We start from the raw sequence: 16,814 nt of genomic DNA on the forward strand, positions 1-16,814 counted from the left end.
GCTAACTGAGCAAGCAGCATCTTTTAAAGTGATTCTCTATATATTTAGCATGGGGAGACCAACTGGCCCTATCCAGACCCAGCACAACATCTGTCCAGTGGCTGTTGCTGGTGTCTTCCACATGTTTTCTTTTTAGAGTGTGAGCCCTTTAGAGAGAGAATCATCTGTTTATCCATTATTTATTTTTCTATGTAAACCACTTTGAGAACGTTGATTGAAAAATGGTATATAAAATGTTCACTGTAGAAGTAGTGAACAAATGTGAGTTTGTGACTTGGTCTCCCATATTCCAAAATCCCTACTTCCCCATAACTTCCAGGACACTGAAGCGTTTATAAAATTCAGAACTGGTAGACATTCCATCCCAACACACAGAATCAGCACCTCAGACATTTAACTGTTTTCAATTACATTCAATTAAGTGTCATTGTTCTCAGTGGAAGAACTTCCTGGTCAGCTGGTATAGTTTTTAGGCAACTTTGAGTCCTAACCACTGCACAAAAGGCAAATTATGGCATCTTCTTTGGCATAATAATATTATCAGCTAGTAGAACCCTGGTCGCTATTGGCACTTCCAAAAGCTATTCTTTATATACAATCCATAGTAGGTCTTTGGGTGGCCCCGTGCCCTCTATCATACAGAATAGATGGCTACTATTATGTAGTATGCCTACCTCATAAAGTTTCAATGGCTATATCTATAAATCGATAGATGGCTGTATATCAATGTATGCATCTATGTATAGAATAGATGGCTAGTTATCAAGGCTACTAGTCTGGTGGCTATAGACCACCTCTAGCCTCAGATGCAAGATGCCTCTACATACCAGTTCAAGGGGAGCAACAGCAGGAGAGAGTGCATGTTCTCACCTCTTGCTTGTGGGCTTCTTAGAGGCATCTGATGGGCCACTGTGTGAAACAGGATGCTGGATGAGATAGGCCTTCGGCCTGATGCAGCAGGGCTGTTCTTATGAATGAGTTCAGGTGGACTGAAGGGGGAAATTCTGTGCGTGACTCCTGCTGCACAGAACCTGATGCCTGGAAGTTACTAAAATACATTTTAAAATTTTACTAAGTAAACAACAACAACAACAACACATAAATATACATAAATGTATTGTATTGTTAAAAAATGGGGGTGTGGGGCCAAGCAAAATTGGCCAAGGGTACCACAGGGGTACTGCAAACCCACCCATGTCAATCAGAAGTGAATCTGATTTTAAATTAATTTTTGAAAGTAACCTGGAAATTTTACTCTCAGAAAATGTGGAAGAAAGGTTATGCCACATCCGAGAATCTCAGGAGACGTGATGTAACCAAAAAGTCTTCTACTTGCACTTTTAAATAGTAAGTCAAATTGCTTACTAAATACTTGTTTTTAAAAAAATTAGGGAAAACCTGGCTTGACAGCAATATATGTGAAAAGTAGTTTGATATCTTTGTGAATCAGAGCTGAAAGTGAGCCAGCAGTGTGATGTAGTTCCTAAAAAAGTTAATGCAAACTTGGCTGCATTAACAATGCCATAGTGTCCAGAAAACAAAGTTTATAAGGCCTGTTCACATGTTATGTTCAACACATGTACAATCTGGGTATAGTGTATGGATCTGTGGATGCACATACCATTATTCACACCTAACACTGAATGCATGTCCAACAGTACAGTCCGTGTATTTGAGAATATCTCTGCATTTGAGAAGGTCTGTACCCAAGCTCTAGGCTTCTGCACCAAATACAACAATTTTTAAAACATTGTGTCAGATCCAACACAATCCAAACTAATTGGGTTTAGGACCTGTTTAGTCAAGTTGGGTCAGATTTCCAATTGGAGATTCTCACTTAATCTGGAAATTCCCCATAGAGAGCAATGGCAAACTTCAACAACCACAACTTGGGAATGTCTGGTCAGAAAACTGAAATTTCACACCGTACCTGTACATGATGGCAGGACTTTGTGAGTTTAATTTGAAATAAATCAGTCTACCAATTCATTATTAGTATCATTATTATTTTTACTCCCGGCAGAAAGTGAACACTAAAGTATCTCCTACTTGCATATTAAATGAATGGTAGTTTTTAGTAATCCCCCCCACCAAAAAAAAAATCATTAAAAATATATGGATGGAATAATTAGCTTCAAATCAAACACATACTGCTATCATTAGGTACTACAACCATGCAATTTTTAAATATTTCTGCCCAGCCATTCTGGAATTATTTATTATCATTCAATTTATATACCGCTTTTCATTTAAAAATCTCCAAGTGTTTTACAATCTAATTAAAGCAATGCATAATACAAAGGTACAGATGAGCTCAAAATTAAAACTATACATAATTAAAATACAAAAGTATAGATAATATAAATATAAAATAATCTATTTAAAATTTTAATAACCCATTAAAAACAATAATACATAAAACACAAAGCAGCAGCAGTAAAAACAATACTTCCATTCAAAAGCCTGGGTGAAGAGCCAAGTCTTTACTTTCCCCCTAAGAACTGTCAAGGAGACTGAGGAGCAGATTCCAGCCGGGAGAGCATTCCAAAGCCTGGGGGCAATGACTGAGAAGGCCCTCTCCTGCATGCTTGACAACCAAGCCTTTCTCATCATCGGCACGAGGAGCAGAGCCCCTCTGATGATCTTGTCAAGTGGGCAGAAGCCCTTGGGAGCAGGCAATGCAGATATCCAGGGCCCAAACTATTAAGGGCTTTAAAGGTCAAAAATAGGACCTCGGACCTGGAAACAAATTGGTAGCTAGTGCAGATCTTTTAGAATAGGTGTAATATGATCCCAATGGGCAGCTCCAGATATAATCCTAGTTGCTGCATTTTGCACTAGCTGCAGTTTCCGAATATCTTTCAAGAGCAGCCCCACATAGAGTGTGTCAGTAATCCAGCTGCGACAAGACTAGCGTGTGGGTAACTCGCCAGATCTGCCTTCTCATATATTATACTATGAGATGCAATAAAATAAGGTACTAGCCCTTTTTATATTAAAGCAAATGAGGCTTGAATAATGGTCAGAGTGGGGGGGCTTCAATTCCTTTAGTTTTTGTAACTTTTTGCCATGAAAGATTATAGTACTTTGTAGAAGTTGACTTTTTAAAAATCATCAAAAATCAACAGGTAGAGTGATTTACTTCAAATTAAACAGTGTCTTGTCATGATGTATGAGCACTGTGTGAAATTTCAGAGCTTTCTGATGAGTTATTCCAGAGGTGTTGTTTTCTCATTTATCTTGGGGGAAAGTGCCAATTTAAGTTAGAATTTCTGACTGGAAATTCAACACAATAGAGAACAATTTCCAATATCTCTGACAGAATAGAGGTAAATGGAAATGGTGTTGGAAATAATTCCAGTAGTGTTGTCAGAATGATCTGACTGCTCAGCCCTACTAGGTTCACTCTTAAAATAAACACATTTACAATCATTAACACAAAAACATATGCTTTATGAGAATAGATGCCTGAATGCACATACAGCATAATATCTGAATATCTCTATAGTTACATTGGGGACATTCACATGACCCGGCTGGCGGGCGGCGGGCAGGGGAAGGCTTCCTAAACCTTGCTTCCTCCCCCCAGAAGATCATCAGTATGCAGAGCGCAGAGTGAACTCCCACACAATCAGCCCTGTTCCATGTAACGTGGAGTAGGGCGAATTGATCTGAGGCTGGGACACTTTGCCCTAGCCTCCATGAAGTAGGAATGTGCACAAAACCGGCTTGACCTGTTTGGGTCAAATTAGCTTTGAACCAGGGTGGTTCAAAGTTTGAACAGTTTTGGTTTTGCTTGGGGAAAAACTCCCCCCACCCAGTTCAGTTCAAATTCAAACCAGTTCTAAAAGGTTCTACATAGGGTATAATGGGGACTTGAACTGGCCCATTACTCCCAATGTAGAGCACCTAGGGGCACAAAACTGGGGTGGGTGGTAGGCAACTGGGGGTGCCTACCACCCACCGAGCCCCAAAACAATTGGAAATTCCTACATATTTTAATGAATTTTTGAAGTTTTCTCATTTTTGCATTTCTCCCGTAGGGAATAATGGTGATTTGAGGCAGCCCCTTTCCCTCCCTTTGGGGGGTGCCAGGGCACTCCAAAGTGGGTCTGGGGGCACAGTGGGTTGTACCACAACTCCTCCCAGGCAGCCCCAAGTTGGTGGAGTTCATGGTCCCCCCCCCACCGGAATTTTTTTTAGTTACTGTCTTTTTAACAAGTCTATCTCTATCAAAGTAGTTTCTCTGGTGTGTGTGTATATATATAGAGAGAGAGAGAGATCTTCATAGGGATTCATTGAGAGAACTCATACACAGCAAGTCCAAACGATAACTGGATTCTTGGTAGCTGTTTGAGTTCTCTCAATGAATCTCTATGAAGATCTTTTCACACACTCCATACACGCTCCACACCCCAGAGAAGCTACTCTGATAGACTTGTTAAAAGGCCAGTAACAAAAAAAAATCCTGGAAAAAACCCCATGAACCCCACCAGCTTGGGGCTGCCTGGGGGGAGTTGTGGCACAACCCACCATGCCTCCAGACCCAATTTGGGGTGCCCTGGCACCCCCCAAAGGGGAGAATGGGCTGGTTGGGCCACCTCAAATCCCCATTATTCCCTATGGGAGAAATGCAAGAAATGGAAAAAACCTAAAATCACAGAAGTGTTCGATTACTTTTGGGTTTGGTGGGTGCTTGGCACCCCTGGGTGCCCACCACCCACCCCAGTTTTGTGCCCCTAGCAGGCCACCATGGCAACACATAGTAACGCAACTAAGACAACTAACTGGAAACCAAGAAACCACCACAGAAACAGACCTGCTGCTGTGCCCGCACAACTGTAAAGCCAAGGGGACCAAACCAAACAATAGCACAGACTACACAACAACAGCCACAAACCAGCAAGACAGCACAAGGCAGTAAAACCAACCCAGCACGCAAACTGCAAAGAAAGAGGGGCAAGGCAAAAACACACCAACACACTGAAAGATAACTTAAAGTAACGCATGCCATGCACCTGGTTCTTCTGCTCTTCTCTTCATGTGCAATGCATGCGTTTTGCCTCTGGAGAAAGAAATGCCTCAGAGTGTCTGGTCCACTACATCTTTGCTGGAGGCCACACAGAGCCCCAGGCACATGGTGGCACCAAAGTACATATAGTCATCATTGGCATGCATGCGTGTTAGCGTTTGATGTGTGTGCTGCTAGCTAGAAGAGGGGAAAGAGGAGCAGGCAGTGTGCTAAGCACAGCAAGAAAAGGATTAACAAAGAAAAGCACCTGCTCCAGAGAAAATGAGGACCCCCCCCCCCCCCAACAGTATAAAATAAAAATAGCTGGCAATGGCTGTTGAGCTGAGGACTCTATCTCAACTCAGCCAAGAGATTTAAAAGCAGCAGCCACCACAAAAGCAAAAAAGGTGGGAGAAAGTGGGGACTGAGTTAGGGAAATGAGCCAGAGCCCAAGGCCCAAAGGAGAGGGGAGACAGAGAGAGACAGACACTCATTTACTTGGCGGGGTGTGTGTGCAGAAGAACAAAAACACACACACACCAGGGGAGGGGAGGTTTAAAGCAGGGGAGAGAATGTGGGGGGAAAGCAGAAAAACAAGCATAAGGGAGGATTGGGAACCAAAACACACAGCAGTGTCTGCCAGGCAGACTCTCACAACACCAGCAGCTGCAGCAGGCCACAAGGAGGTGGTCTCGGAGGTGGCCTTGGGTTCCCCCAGGCTTATTGTCTTGGGGGATTTCAATGTCCACGCTGAGGCCCCCCTAGTGGGTGCGGCTCAGGATTTCATGGCCTCCATGGCAACCATGGGCCTGCCTCAATTAGTATCGGGCCCTACCCACGTGGCGGGACACACTCTGGATCTGGTTTTTGCCGACCGGGAAATAAATGATCTGGAGGTGGGGGAATTTGAGACCACTCCCTTGTCATGGACAGATCATCACCTGGTGGGGTTTAGTTTGACTGCTCTGTCTGCCCTCTGCAGGGGTGGTGGGCCGATTAAGATGGTCTGCCCCTGGAGACTTATGGATCCGCTTGGATTTCAGATGGCCCTCGGGGAGTTTCCAGTGTCCAGAGCTGGTGACCCTGTCGAGGCCTTGGTTGATCTCTGGAATGGAGAGATGGCCTGGGCTGTTGACACGGTTGCCCCCAAGCGCCCTCTCCGGCTTGGTGGAGCCCGTTCTGCTCCTTGGTTTTCCTCGGAGCTTAGGGCGATGAAGCAACTCGGACGACGGCTGGAGCGACGCTGGAGGAAGAGTCGTCACGAATCCGACCAAACACGGGCTAGAGCCCATTTTAGGGACTACTCCGTGGCGGTGGGGGCAGCGAAGAAATGCTTTTTCTCCGCCTCCATTGCGTCTGCTCAATGCAGACAAACAGAGCTGTTTCATGTGGTGAAAACCTTGCTCCACACATCCCCCCAGACAATGGGGGAGGAGCCATCTACAGCTCTTTGTGATCGGTTTGCCTGTCGCTTTGCAGATAAAGTTGCTTGTATCCGTGCTGACCTGGACTCCAGAGTTTTGGCAGTTCCGGCAGACATGCCTTTGGTACCATCTGGTCCCGTTGTGTTGGATTCTTTTCGGTTGGTGCGGCCTGAGGATGTGGACAAGATCCTGGGCAGTGTGCGGGCGACTTCATGCGCTCTTGACCCTTGCCCTTCATGGCTAATAAAAGCTGCCAGGGAGGGGACAGGTAGATGGCTGGAGGTGATCGTTAATGCTTCATTAAGGGAGGGCAGGATGCCATCGTGCCTTAAGGAGGCGGTGGTAAGACCTCTATTAAAAAAGCCCTCCCTTGATCCCTCCAACCTGGACAACTATAGACCTGTGTCTAACCTCCCCTTTTTGGGCAAGGTGATAGAGCGTGTGGTGGCGTCCCAGCTGCAGAGGGTCTTGGATGATACGGATTATCTGGACCCTTTTCAATCTGGCTTCCGCACCGGGTATGGGACTGAGATGCCTTGGTCGCTCTAGTGGATGACCTACGCCAGGAACTAGACAGGGGGAGTGCATCCCTGTTGGTTCTGCTGGACCTCTCGGCGGTGTTCGATACCATCGACTATGGTATCCTTCTGGGCCGCCTCTCGAGTATGGGAATCGGAGGCACTGTGTTGTAGTGGTTTCGGTCCTTTCTTGAGGGGAGGGTCCAGAAGGTGGTGCTGGGGGACTACTGCTCGGCCCTGTGGCCGTTGGCCTGTGGGGTCCCGCAGGGATCGGTCTTGTCCCCTATGCTGTTTAACATCTACATGAAGCCGCTGGGAGAGGTCATCCGGAGATTTGGACTGAGTTGTCAGCAATATGCGGATGACACTCAGCTCTATCTCTCCTTGTCATCTGATCCTAGGGAGGCGGTGGATGTCCTTAATCAGGGGCTGGAGGCCATGATGGGTTGGATGTGGGCTAACAAACTGAAATTGAATCCGGATAAGACGGAGGTACTGTTGGTCAGTAGGAGAGCCAATCAGGATGAGGAGATTTTACCGGTTCTGGATGGGGTTGCACTCCCCTTGAAGGAGCAAGTACGCAGCTTGGGGTTACTACTGGACCCGGCTCTGCTTTTGGAAGCTCAGGTGGAGGCAGTGGCCAGGGGTGCCTTTGCACGGCTTCGGCTGGTGCACCAGCTGCGTCCCTTTCTCGAGAAGGCAGATCTGGCCACGGTTACCCACGCCTTAGTCACGTCGCAGCTGGATTACTGTAACGCGCTCTACGTGGGGCTGCCCTTGAAGAATATCCGGAAACTGTAGCTAGTGCAAAACGCGGCAGCAAGGGTTTTATCCGGAGCTGCCCGTTGGGAACATATCACCCCCATTTTGAAAGAGCTGCACTGGCTGCCGGTTCGTTTCCGGGTCCAATTCAAGGTGCTGGTTTTGACCTTTAAAGCCCTAAACGGTTTAGACCCGAGGTATTTGAGGAACCGCCTGCTCCCAAGGGTTGCTGCCCGCTTGACAAGGACATCTGAGGGGGCCCTGCTCCGGGTGCCGACAATGAGGGAGGCCCGGCTGTCGTGCACTCGGGACAGGGCCTTCTCTGTTGCTGCCCCCAGACTCTGGAATGCTCTCCCAGTGGCCATTCGTTCCTCGGACTCCATCACGGCTTTTAGAAAGCTTTTAAAGACTTGGCTTTTTACCCAGGCTTGTACATGATCGTTTTCTACTGCGGCTTCTCTGTGTTTTTATTTATTGTATTTGTTGTATTGTTTTTATGCCTGTTTTTATATGTTTTTATACTTTTAACATGATGTTTTTATTGTCTTTTTATTGTATGTTGTTAACTTTTGTAAACCGCCTTGGGGTTATCTTTTTAACAAAAGGCGGTATATAAATGCAAAAATAAATAAATAAATAAAATAAAAGGAAGCCAAGAAAGAATGCAGTCAGATGATTTTGCTAGGCTAGAGGCTTGGCTTTAAATAGGATTTGAAACTCCCTGCTTTGGGAGCCCCCACCTTTGCTTCCCCCTGGCCAATAAGGTACCAGTTCTCAAGGACTGGCACAGTGCAGAGCCTACCAGAGAGCCAGACTCATCTGGCCAGTCAGAGAAGCAAGAGCTCAGCCAATTAAATCAAGCAACACAAGTCACACAAAATGGAGGACAACATCTAAAATGGTCTGTAGAACCTTCGAACTGGCTTGAACCAAACCTGGCTCAATTGGTTCGAACTCAGACCAGAATTGCCAATGCAATGCCCTGTTTGGTCCGAGTTTGAATTTATTTGCATATCCCTGCCATGAAGCCCACAATGCACACACGATGCATTGGGGGATTCTCCCAGGAAGTGGGTGTTCTAAACACAGAGCCCATCTCTGTGTCCACTGTGGCTAAACATTGCCCCAGCAAACAGACAAGCAGTTAGTGTGGGTTAAGGGAGCACTTGCTTCCTCAGCCTTGGCTAACAGATGGATTTGAAAGTGGGGCTAGGCAGCACTGCCCCACTGGGATCAGTCCTGATCCTGGTGGTTCTCATGCACAGCCTTACCTGGGCTGCATGTCCCTAACCCAGATTAGGCTGCACGTGAGAACAGTCTCACTACGTTCTCTGTAGACCTCACTTGGAATACTGTATGCAATTCTGGACACTGTATTTTAAGAAGAACATTTATAAACTGGAATGGGTTCAGAGGAGGGCAATAAACAAGGTGAGAGGTCTGGAAACCAAGTCCTATGAGGACTGGTTGAAGGAGCTGGGTATGTTTAGCCTGGGGAGATAAGATAGCTGTCTTAAAATATATGAAGGACTGTCACATACATTGAAGAAGGGAGTTATTCCCTGTTGCTCCTGAGTACTGGACTGGAACCAATGTGTTGAAATTACAAGGAAACAGATTTGTTAAAAAGAATATGACAAAATTTCCCAAAGTGGTTTACACACACACACACACACACACACACACACACACACACACACACACAATGACTCCCTGTCCCCAAAGAGCTAACAATCTAAAAAAGAGACATAAGATGGACACCAGCAACAGCCACTGGAGGGATGCTATGCTGAGGATGGATAGGGCCAGTTGCTTTCCCCCTGCTAAATAAAGTAAATAAGCACTACAAAAGGTGCCTCTTTTGTTCAGTTCGCAGGGGTCATTTAGGCTAGACTTTAGAAGGAATTTCCCAACTTTGACTGTGGAACAGGCTGTCTTGCATGGTAGTGAGCTCTCTTTCACTAGAGCTGTTCAAGCAGAGGCTGATTCAGGATTGATGTCAACAGAACCAGATGTGAGCAAGAGGTTGATCTAGAAAAACTCCAAGGTCCTTCCCAACTCCAATATTCTATTATTCTAAGTGTTCATGAATTTAGCCTGTCATTTTTTCCAAAATATTCCTTGCTTCTAAGCAGAGGCACTCTGGGCCATGGTCCGGCCCTGCACCATGGGGGGTGGGCCTCAGAACGCTCCAGGGTCCTCCATGATTGCGGCATGCCACCCTAGCAACTGTTGGCGGGGCCATGTGCGTGCCTGCCTGGTTGTTGTCATCGTCTGGCGGCTGCAATGTGTGCGCTGCACTGTGGAAGGCCAGCCGACAAGAAGTGAGGGGAGTGCCAGTGGTGGCGGTGGCCATCTGGATTATGCTCTGTACAGGCCACTGCCCACTCTGGCTGAGTTGTTTGACTTCAGCCTCTCTTCCAGCCTCTTTTATCCCTGAGCTTTGCACACATCTCCCTTGGCTTTTGGCATCTCTTAAGGATCCCCTTCAGAGATGCAAAATAGACTGATTAACACAACAACAGTCACCTGTGTTGCTGGTCTGCCCAAAGCAGAGTTTTCCTCCCTCCTCTTGGTGTTAATTTGGGCCAGGGATTCCAGCCAAAGGAGCTTACAAAGGAGAAACAAAACTAATGGGGTAAATATGAGGGGGAAATGTGGGGGAGAAGGAAAATATGGAAGAAAGTGGAAGGGAAGTCCCTTTCCTCTGTGTTGCCTCTGATCTTGCTCTCTCTGCTTCTCCTTTCTGGTAAAGAACTTTTATTCATTTGTGCTAAGGTATAAGGGTCTTTATGTTTCTGTTCCAATTAATGTTCACTGCCTCCTGAAGGTTTCCGACTACTGGAAGGAAGCAGGCACCCCTGCTTCCGTTCATGCTTATGAAGTTTTACTCTAGAATACTTTCCCTGTCTCCTCTGTTTTTGATATGCTCTCTCTAAAGTATCATTTGACATATCTATAGCAAAGGTTTTTATAACCAATTTCCTCAAGAGCCTTTAAATAGCTAAACTAGTGTCAGAAAATGTTGCTTGTTTCTGTGTCGTTATAAATAATATTTCTTATTTAAAAAGAGAGACATGACAAACTGCTCTTGAGACTTCTTTGTTTAATTTTTTGTTTGTTTTTTTAATTTCCCAAGTGCAGCCTCTCTGTTTTAAAAACAAAATTGCATACCAATTACTTTCCAGCTCTGTTTTGTACTGTTTTGCTTTACAAACCTGCACTTACTCATGTAGTCCCCCTGAGTTTCTGCATGCAGCACTATAGTGTTAGTGAAGTGTTTATTTCTTCATTTTTACATGTATATCTCACTCTTCCTCTGAGGAGTCCAAAGTGGTGTATGGTTATGTTCATCCTCACCACAATCCCGTGAGGTAGGTAGGTTGGCTTGAGAGATCAGTGAGTGGCCCAGAATCACCCAGTGAGTTTTATGGCTGAACTGGGATTTGAACTTGGGTCTCCCCAATCCTAGTTCATCATTGTAACCTTTCTAAGAGTTGCATGTATGTGTTTATCATTATTACACTTTTAAAGTTTTTGCTCTTCTGCTTGTTAATCTGCTACACTATTACACATGTCCTTAAAGTTCTCTTGTGCAAAGACATGCAATAGGGGAAGGAGATGAAGGTGGGGGGGATCCATTTTCAAATCTTGTCCCTGGGCCCACTCCAGCCTTCTGCTGAGTCAAACCCTTACTCCATCTAGCTCTTGGAGTGCTGCTGCCAGTCAGTGTAGACAATGCTCACTCAATCAGTAGTCTTTCTCAGCCCTACCTGAGAGGTTGCTGGGGACTGTATCTGGGACCTTTTGCATGCAAAGCAGACAACCCATGTCCTTTTTGACTAGTCCCAGTCTTAATTGTGATGTTGCCTTTTAAAGGGATCTGTTTGTTTTTCAAATGGTGGCTTGGGTTCAGAGTGCTCAGAGTGCCACCTCTGCTTTAGAGACAGAGTGAAGGGAGTGGGGAAAGAAATGTGTGGGATGGGAATAAGTTAAATTGCACATTGAAATGTTTCTGCTAATGCATATTTGCATAAATATACCTGTTTTATATTCTTACATTCCTGTGAGTTCAGTTGCTGTTTGTGCCCTGTGTGTAAGGCGGATAATGCTTAACTAGCATCGAGGGGAGGGGGGGCTTCCAAAGACTTTTAAGTCCAGGTTTCAAAACTTACCTAAGTGCACCTCTGCTTCTAAGAAGGATCAACAACCTACCAACAGAATTTCATGTACACCCCCCACGATCTGCTGATTTGCTGAGCTTCTTAGTAATAGCAAAATAATTCTCCACTTGTGGCACTGACTTTTAGAGCTAAACCAAAGATATGTGATATCTCTTATACACTAGCTTTAGAACAAATGTTTGCAATTGTACTTCCTGGAAAATGAGATTCCTGAAACAACTCAAGGCTGTGGATGTTTGGTAAAATGCCATTTGGTTTATGTTCATCACAGGGCTGTGCTGGACTGCAGGAAGGGACTTCAGTAGTATGAGAATCCAAGAGACCAAAAACAAGGGCTGATGTTTACAGGAACAAGTAATAGGGGAAAAAATGGTTAAGATCTGTCTCAAATAATCATCTGGCATTGTGCTCAGAAGTGCAACTAGGTAATTTTGGAGCCTTTGGAGTGCCCCCACCCTGAAAATTAAGCATCATTATGCTCCACTGGGCAACCACACCACCAAGGACAAAGTAAAGAGGATTGGAGGGGGGGCAGGGGACGTGGAGGTCCTGGACTTCAGCCCTGAAGTCCAGGGTTAAGAGCGCCTCTGATTGTGCTGAAATCACGTGTGCTTTGAATCAACCCTGTGTGAAATGTTTGCTTATGAAGGGCAGGGGTGGGAAGAAAGTAGAATGTGGTTTGTGTTGGATCATCTAGATTCTTGTATGTCCTGAATTCTGGAATGCTTGCAAAGAATGCTGAATTAAGTAGGCCATGATCTGATTCAGCGAGGCATTTAAGGAAGAGTGCATACTCAATGTCTGGCATAAATGATCAGGTTTTATCAATTTGATGCACACTAGTGGGCCTCAGGAGTCCTAGTAAAAAAGAAAGTGGACTGTACAAGACTGAAGTCAGCTCACATCTGTATTCCAGCTATTGAACCCAGGACCTTGGTCACCATGGTTGCCATAATAATCTGCTGATGTTTTAAGCCCTGGAGGGGGGGGGGGCAGAAGTTTGCTCACTATGGTGAGTATTTTACCCTCCGGCAAGTGTGGCAAGTTTCAAGCGTTCTTTATTTTATTTATTTATTTTGTTTAACATATTTTTATACTGCCCAAAATGTATGTCTCTGGGTAGTTTACAACAAAAAAAGTTCTTCCAACTATGAAGCTGGAGAAGGGGGCAGGGATTGCACCCACGGTTGTGCTGCACTTCATAGGTGCTCACTGTAACCATGAGGACTATCCCCGCCGCTTTGTTCTTCTAAACCCCAGGGATGGGAGGAAGGCTAGAATTTTCCAAGCACCTTGGACGCACAGTCAAGCCAACAGCCCCCGTTGCCTTCTCCAGCTCAGAGCTGGAGTGGGTTGTGGAAGCTGATGATTTGAACCTGCCCTTTGGAAATGCTCAGAGTGCCACATAACAAAAGTGCAGAAACAAAGCAAGCCCCAGTCCCTCTCTGTAGCACAGCATGGTTCCAAGAACTATCCTAGGGCAGCAGGGTGTTGTCCCGACTGCAGGCTGCTTCGGGGTACACTGCAAGGACCAGACCCCACCCTTTGTGGGAAGAGCAGATTCCTGGCAATAAAACATTTCTGGGTGGCCATGAAGGCCAGCCAGAATTTTTGGACCCCTACTTAAGTCTCTACTCTTGAGTACCACCTACAAGGGGCGGGGTCTTGTCCTTGTCTGCATTGCACAGAAAAAGGTACTTCAACCTGTTGCTGGTAGCTGGAGAGCTGGTCTTGTGGTAGCAAGCATGACTTGTCCCCTTAGCTAAGCAGGGTCTGCCCTGGTTGCATAAGAATGGGAGACTTGATGTGTGAGCACTGTAAGAGCCGTTCTGGGAAGAGCATCTAGGTTCCATGTTTCCTCCCTGGCCTCTCCAAGATAGGGCTGAGAGAGATTCCTGCCTGCAACCTTGGAGAAGCCGCTGCCAGTCTGTGTAGACAATACTGAGCTAGATGGACCTATGGTCTGACTCAGTATATGGCAGCTTACTATGTTCCTATGCCAAGGCTGAGCCCTGCTGACAAAGCTGTTTTTCAGATAGCACAAGGGACCAATGGTATTTCATAGTGTTCTGCAAACCCAACAAATCTGCACTGGCCCTTCAGTCTATGTATCATCTCCATAATTAAAGCCACCTGTTTAACAACCCCATATTTATATTGTACTTGAAATTAGTGTAAAGCGGTTTTGCTTTAGATTGTGTTCTCAACTTACACTTTTAATAAAATTAATGGGAAAAAGGAACAGTGCTACCTTTTGTTCATCGGATACAATGTGGTTTCCAGCTTGAGTGTTCTGGACCTATTTTGTTAGAACTGATGTACAGGATGTGTCCACAGTGCTAAATAGCAAACTACTACTATAAAGATCTGAAAAACACACCCTTGGTGTATGTTTTTGTTTTTGTTTTGTTTTGTTTTGTTCAGTTTCTATGCTGCCCTTCCAAAAATGGCTCAGGGTAGTTTACACAGAGAAATAATAAATAAATAAGATGGATCCCTGTCCCCAAAGGGCTCACAATCTAAAAAGAAGCATAAGATAGACACCGGCAACCATCACTGGAGGTACTGTGCTGGGGGTGGATATGGCCAGTTACTCTCCCCCTGCTAAATAAAAAAGAATCACCGCGTTAAAAGGTGCCTCTTTGCCAAGTTAGCAGAGGTTTTAAAGACCTTCTGGATCTTTTGAGGTTTAGTTGCTGGAAATTCCCGTATCAGTTTATAAAAGCAACACACTGATACCATATATGTGAAGTTTGTGTATGTATGTAAGGGAGGGGCGGTATATAAGTGTTTCTTCTTAGTTGATCTTTGAATAATATGATTGCTAAGCCTGATTCCTGATAAAGGGAGTCTTGCATATAAAAACATGATACAAGCAGGGTATGTCTGTGATCATGTAAGGTATTAAAATTTTATGCTCCTAACCAAAATTCAACTCTACAGATTTGATTCACATCTCTTATGGAGGATGAAAACTCTGATGCAGATTCACAGTGTGGCGGGTCTCACGATCAGTGAGACCCGCTTTGAAAGGGTTTGTGGGGAGAGCGGGCTAAGCCCGCTCTCCCCGCAGACTATCAGCCACCCTGCCTGGGCGGCCATATAAAATCATGCATGGTGTAGAGAAAGTGGATAGAGAGAAATTTCTCTCTCACACACATAACACTAGAACCAGGGGTCATCCCTTGAAATTGATGGCCAAGAAATTTAGGTACAACAAATGGAAGTACTTTTTGACACAACACATAATCAACTTGTAGAATTCTCTGCCACAAGATGTGGTGTTGGCTACTAGTTTGGATGGCTTTAAGAGGGGTTTGTATAACTTCATGGAGGAGAGGTCTATTAATGGCTACTTGTCTATAGGTTGGAGAGGAGAGGTCTATTAATGGCTATAGACCACCTCCAACCTCAGAGGCAGGATGCCTCTGAATACCAGTTGCAGGGGAGTAACAGCAGGCGAGAGGGCATGCCCTCAACCCCTGCCTGTAGGCTTCCAGTGGCATCTGGTGGGCCACTGTGTGAAACAGGATGCTGGACTAGATGGGCCTTGGGCCTGATCCAGCAGGGCTGTTCGTATTTTTTTGTGTGAACAGGTTTGTTAAACTACAAGCAGAGCAAATGTGAATATCTCCTGCCCCCTGGTGATGTGTTAGAGATTTTGTCTCTATTCCTAACTGAAAAGATTTGCCCAGCTGGTGAGTCAGGACCACCTAAGGTGGGTTGCACCACCACCACTACCACCATTATTTTTCTGTTTGCTTAGGATTTTTTAAAAGTAAAATCAATAATTGGAGATAAATGGAGAAAAGAGGAGAGCGTAGAAGAAAGGTAATATGTTAAAAGTTAGAAGTGGACCCCAAATCTGAAAAGGTTGAAGATTCCCACTCTAAATATCTACCACTAAATATTGGTAGATGTCACCTGAAGAAGATAAATAATGCACAGTCTTTCTCAAAGATGCTTTCAAAGATATTCTGTTTCTCTGGGGACCTCAGGCATACTTACACACTCTCTCTCATGAATATTTCTAATTCATACGTAGATGCAGATATACAACCCTTATATTGGCAACCTACTTTTATTCCCATTGTAAACAAGAACTTATTTTCAAGCTTCTTAAAGTTAACAGATTTATCTACAATCTTTCATGAGACAGTTTTAATTATTGACAAGCCAGTTAAGCTGATTTTCTTGATGAATCCCTAAAGATGCAAATGAACCATTGTCCAATAAATGCATGGATTTGAGTTGGGGGACAAAAGTGAGTTGAGGAACAACTAAAATTGTTCATGGGCTGGGTGAGAGAACCTGCCCAGATAAAAAAGCTAAACTTTCAGTACACTGAAGTGTGGCCTATAATCAATTGATTAATTTGAAATTTTGTCCACCAATTTAATGAGGTCATTCACACAATCAAAAACTGCAATCTACCCAGATTTGGGAGCTCTGTGTGCTCCCCGTTTTCAGTTATGTGGAAGCAAGGCAGAAGGAAAACGAGGGTAGAGGTGATTCTGTGGAAGCAAGGTAGGAGGGAAACCTGAGTAGCCTTTCTTCCTAATTACTTCCACACAATCACTTCTACCCAGGTTTTCCTCTTACCTTGCTTCCACACAATCGGAAATTGGGAGCACACACAGCTCCCAAACCTGGGTAGAACACTTTTATCAAGTATACAACTGTTGCTTCTAGATTTGGAAATGTCCCGCTATTCAACAAATGAATAGTGTTATTTCCACCGTTCTGAATGGAGAATAGATTCCCCAAGGTACCTTGCTCTATAGTTTTGCAAAAGGTGTATGGGAAAATAGCTCCATTTAGTTTTCTGCTGGATCTATTGTCTTGGAAATTCAGGCAGATAGTTTGGAAATTCTACAAACTATCTTGTGGAAACAGTTGATAATAGGGGAAACTG

The 16,814-nt window shown here is 44.8% G+C and overlaps 1 protein-coding gene across 16 annotated transcripts in view; it reads left to right on the forward strand.

The window, feature by feature from the left end:
* The window catches only part of FHOD3 (formin homology 2 domain containing 3), a 663,149-nt gene that overhangs the window by 352,746 nt on the left and 293,589 nt on the right, over window positions 1–16,814 (forward strand). Inside the window, exon 1 of one of the 16 annotated variants that reach the window (XM_053259388.1) lies at window positions 10,231–10,353. The exons of 14 other annotated variants lie outside the window; for them this stretch is intronic. Coding sequence is in view for 1 of the 2 variants with exons in the window: in XM_053259382.1 (XP_053115357.1) it covers window positions 10,371–10,464 (94 nt within the window). In the remaining variant the exon portion in view is untranslated. Of the gene's footprint in view, window positions 1–10,230; window positions 10,465–16,814 lie in introns of those variants that run through there. One more of the 16 variants, XM_053259382.1, reaches the window with a different exon arrangement.

The sequence above is a fragment of the Hemicordylus capensis genome, chromosome 6 (assembly GCF_027244095.1).
Source record: "Hemicordylus capensis ecotype Gifberg chromosome 6, rHemCap1.1.pri, whole genome shotgun sequence".
Classification (NCBI taxonomy): domain Eukaryota; kingdom Metazoa; phylum Chordata; class Lepidosauria; order Squamata; family Cordylidae; genus Hemicordylus; species Hemicordylus capensis.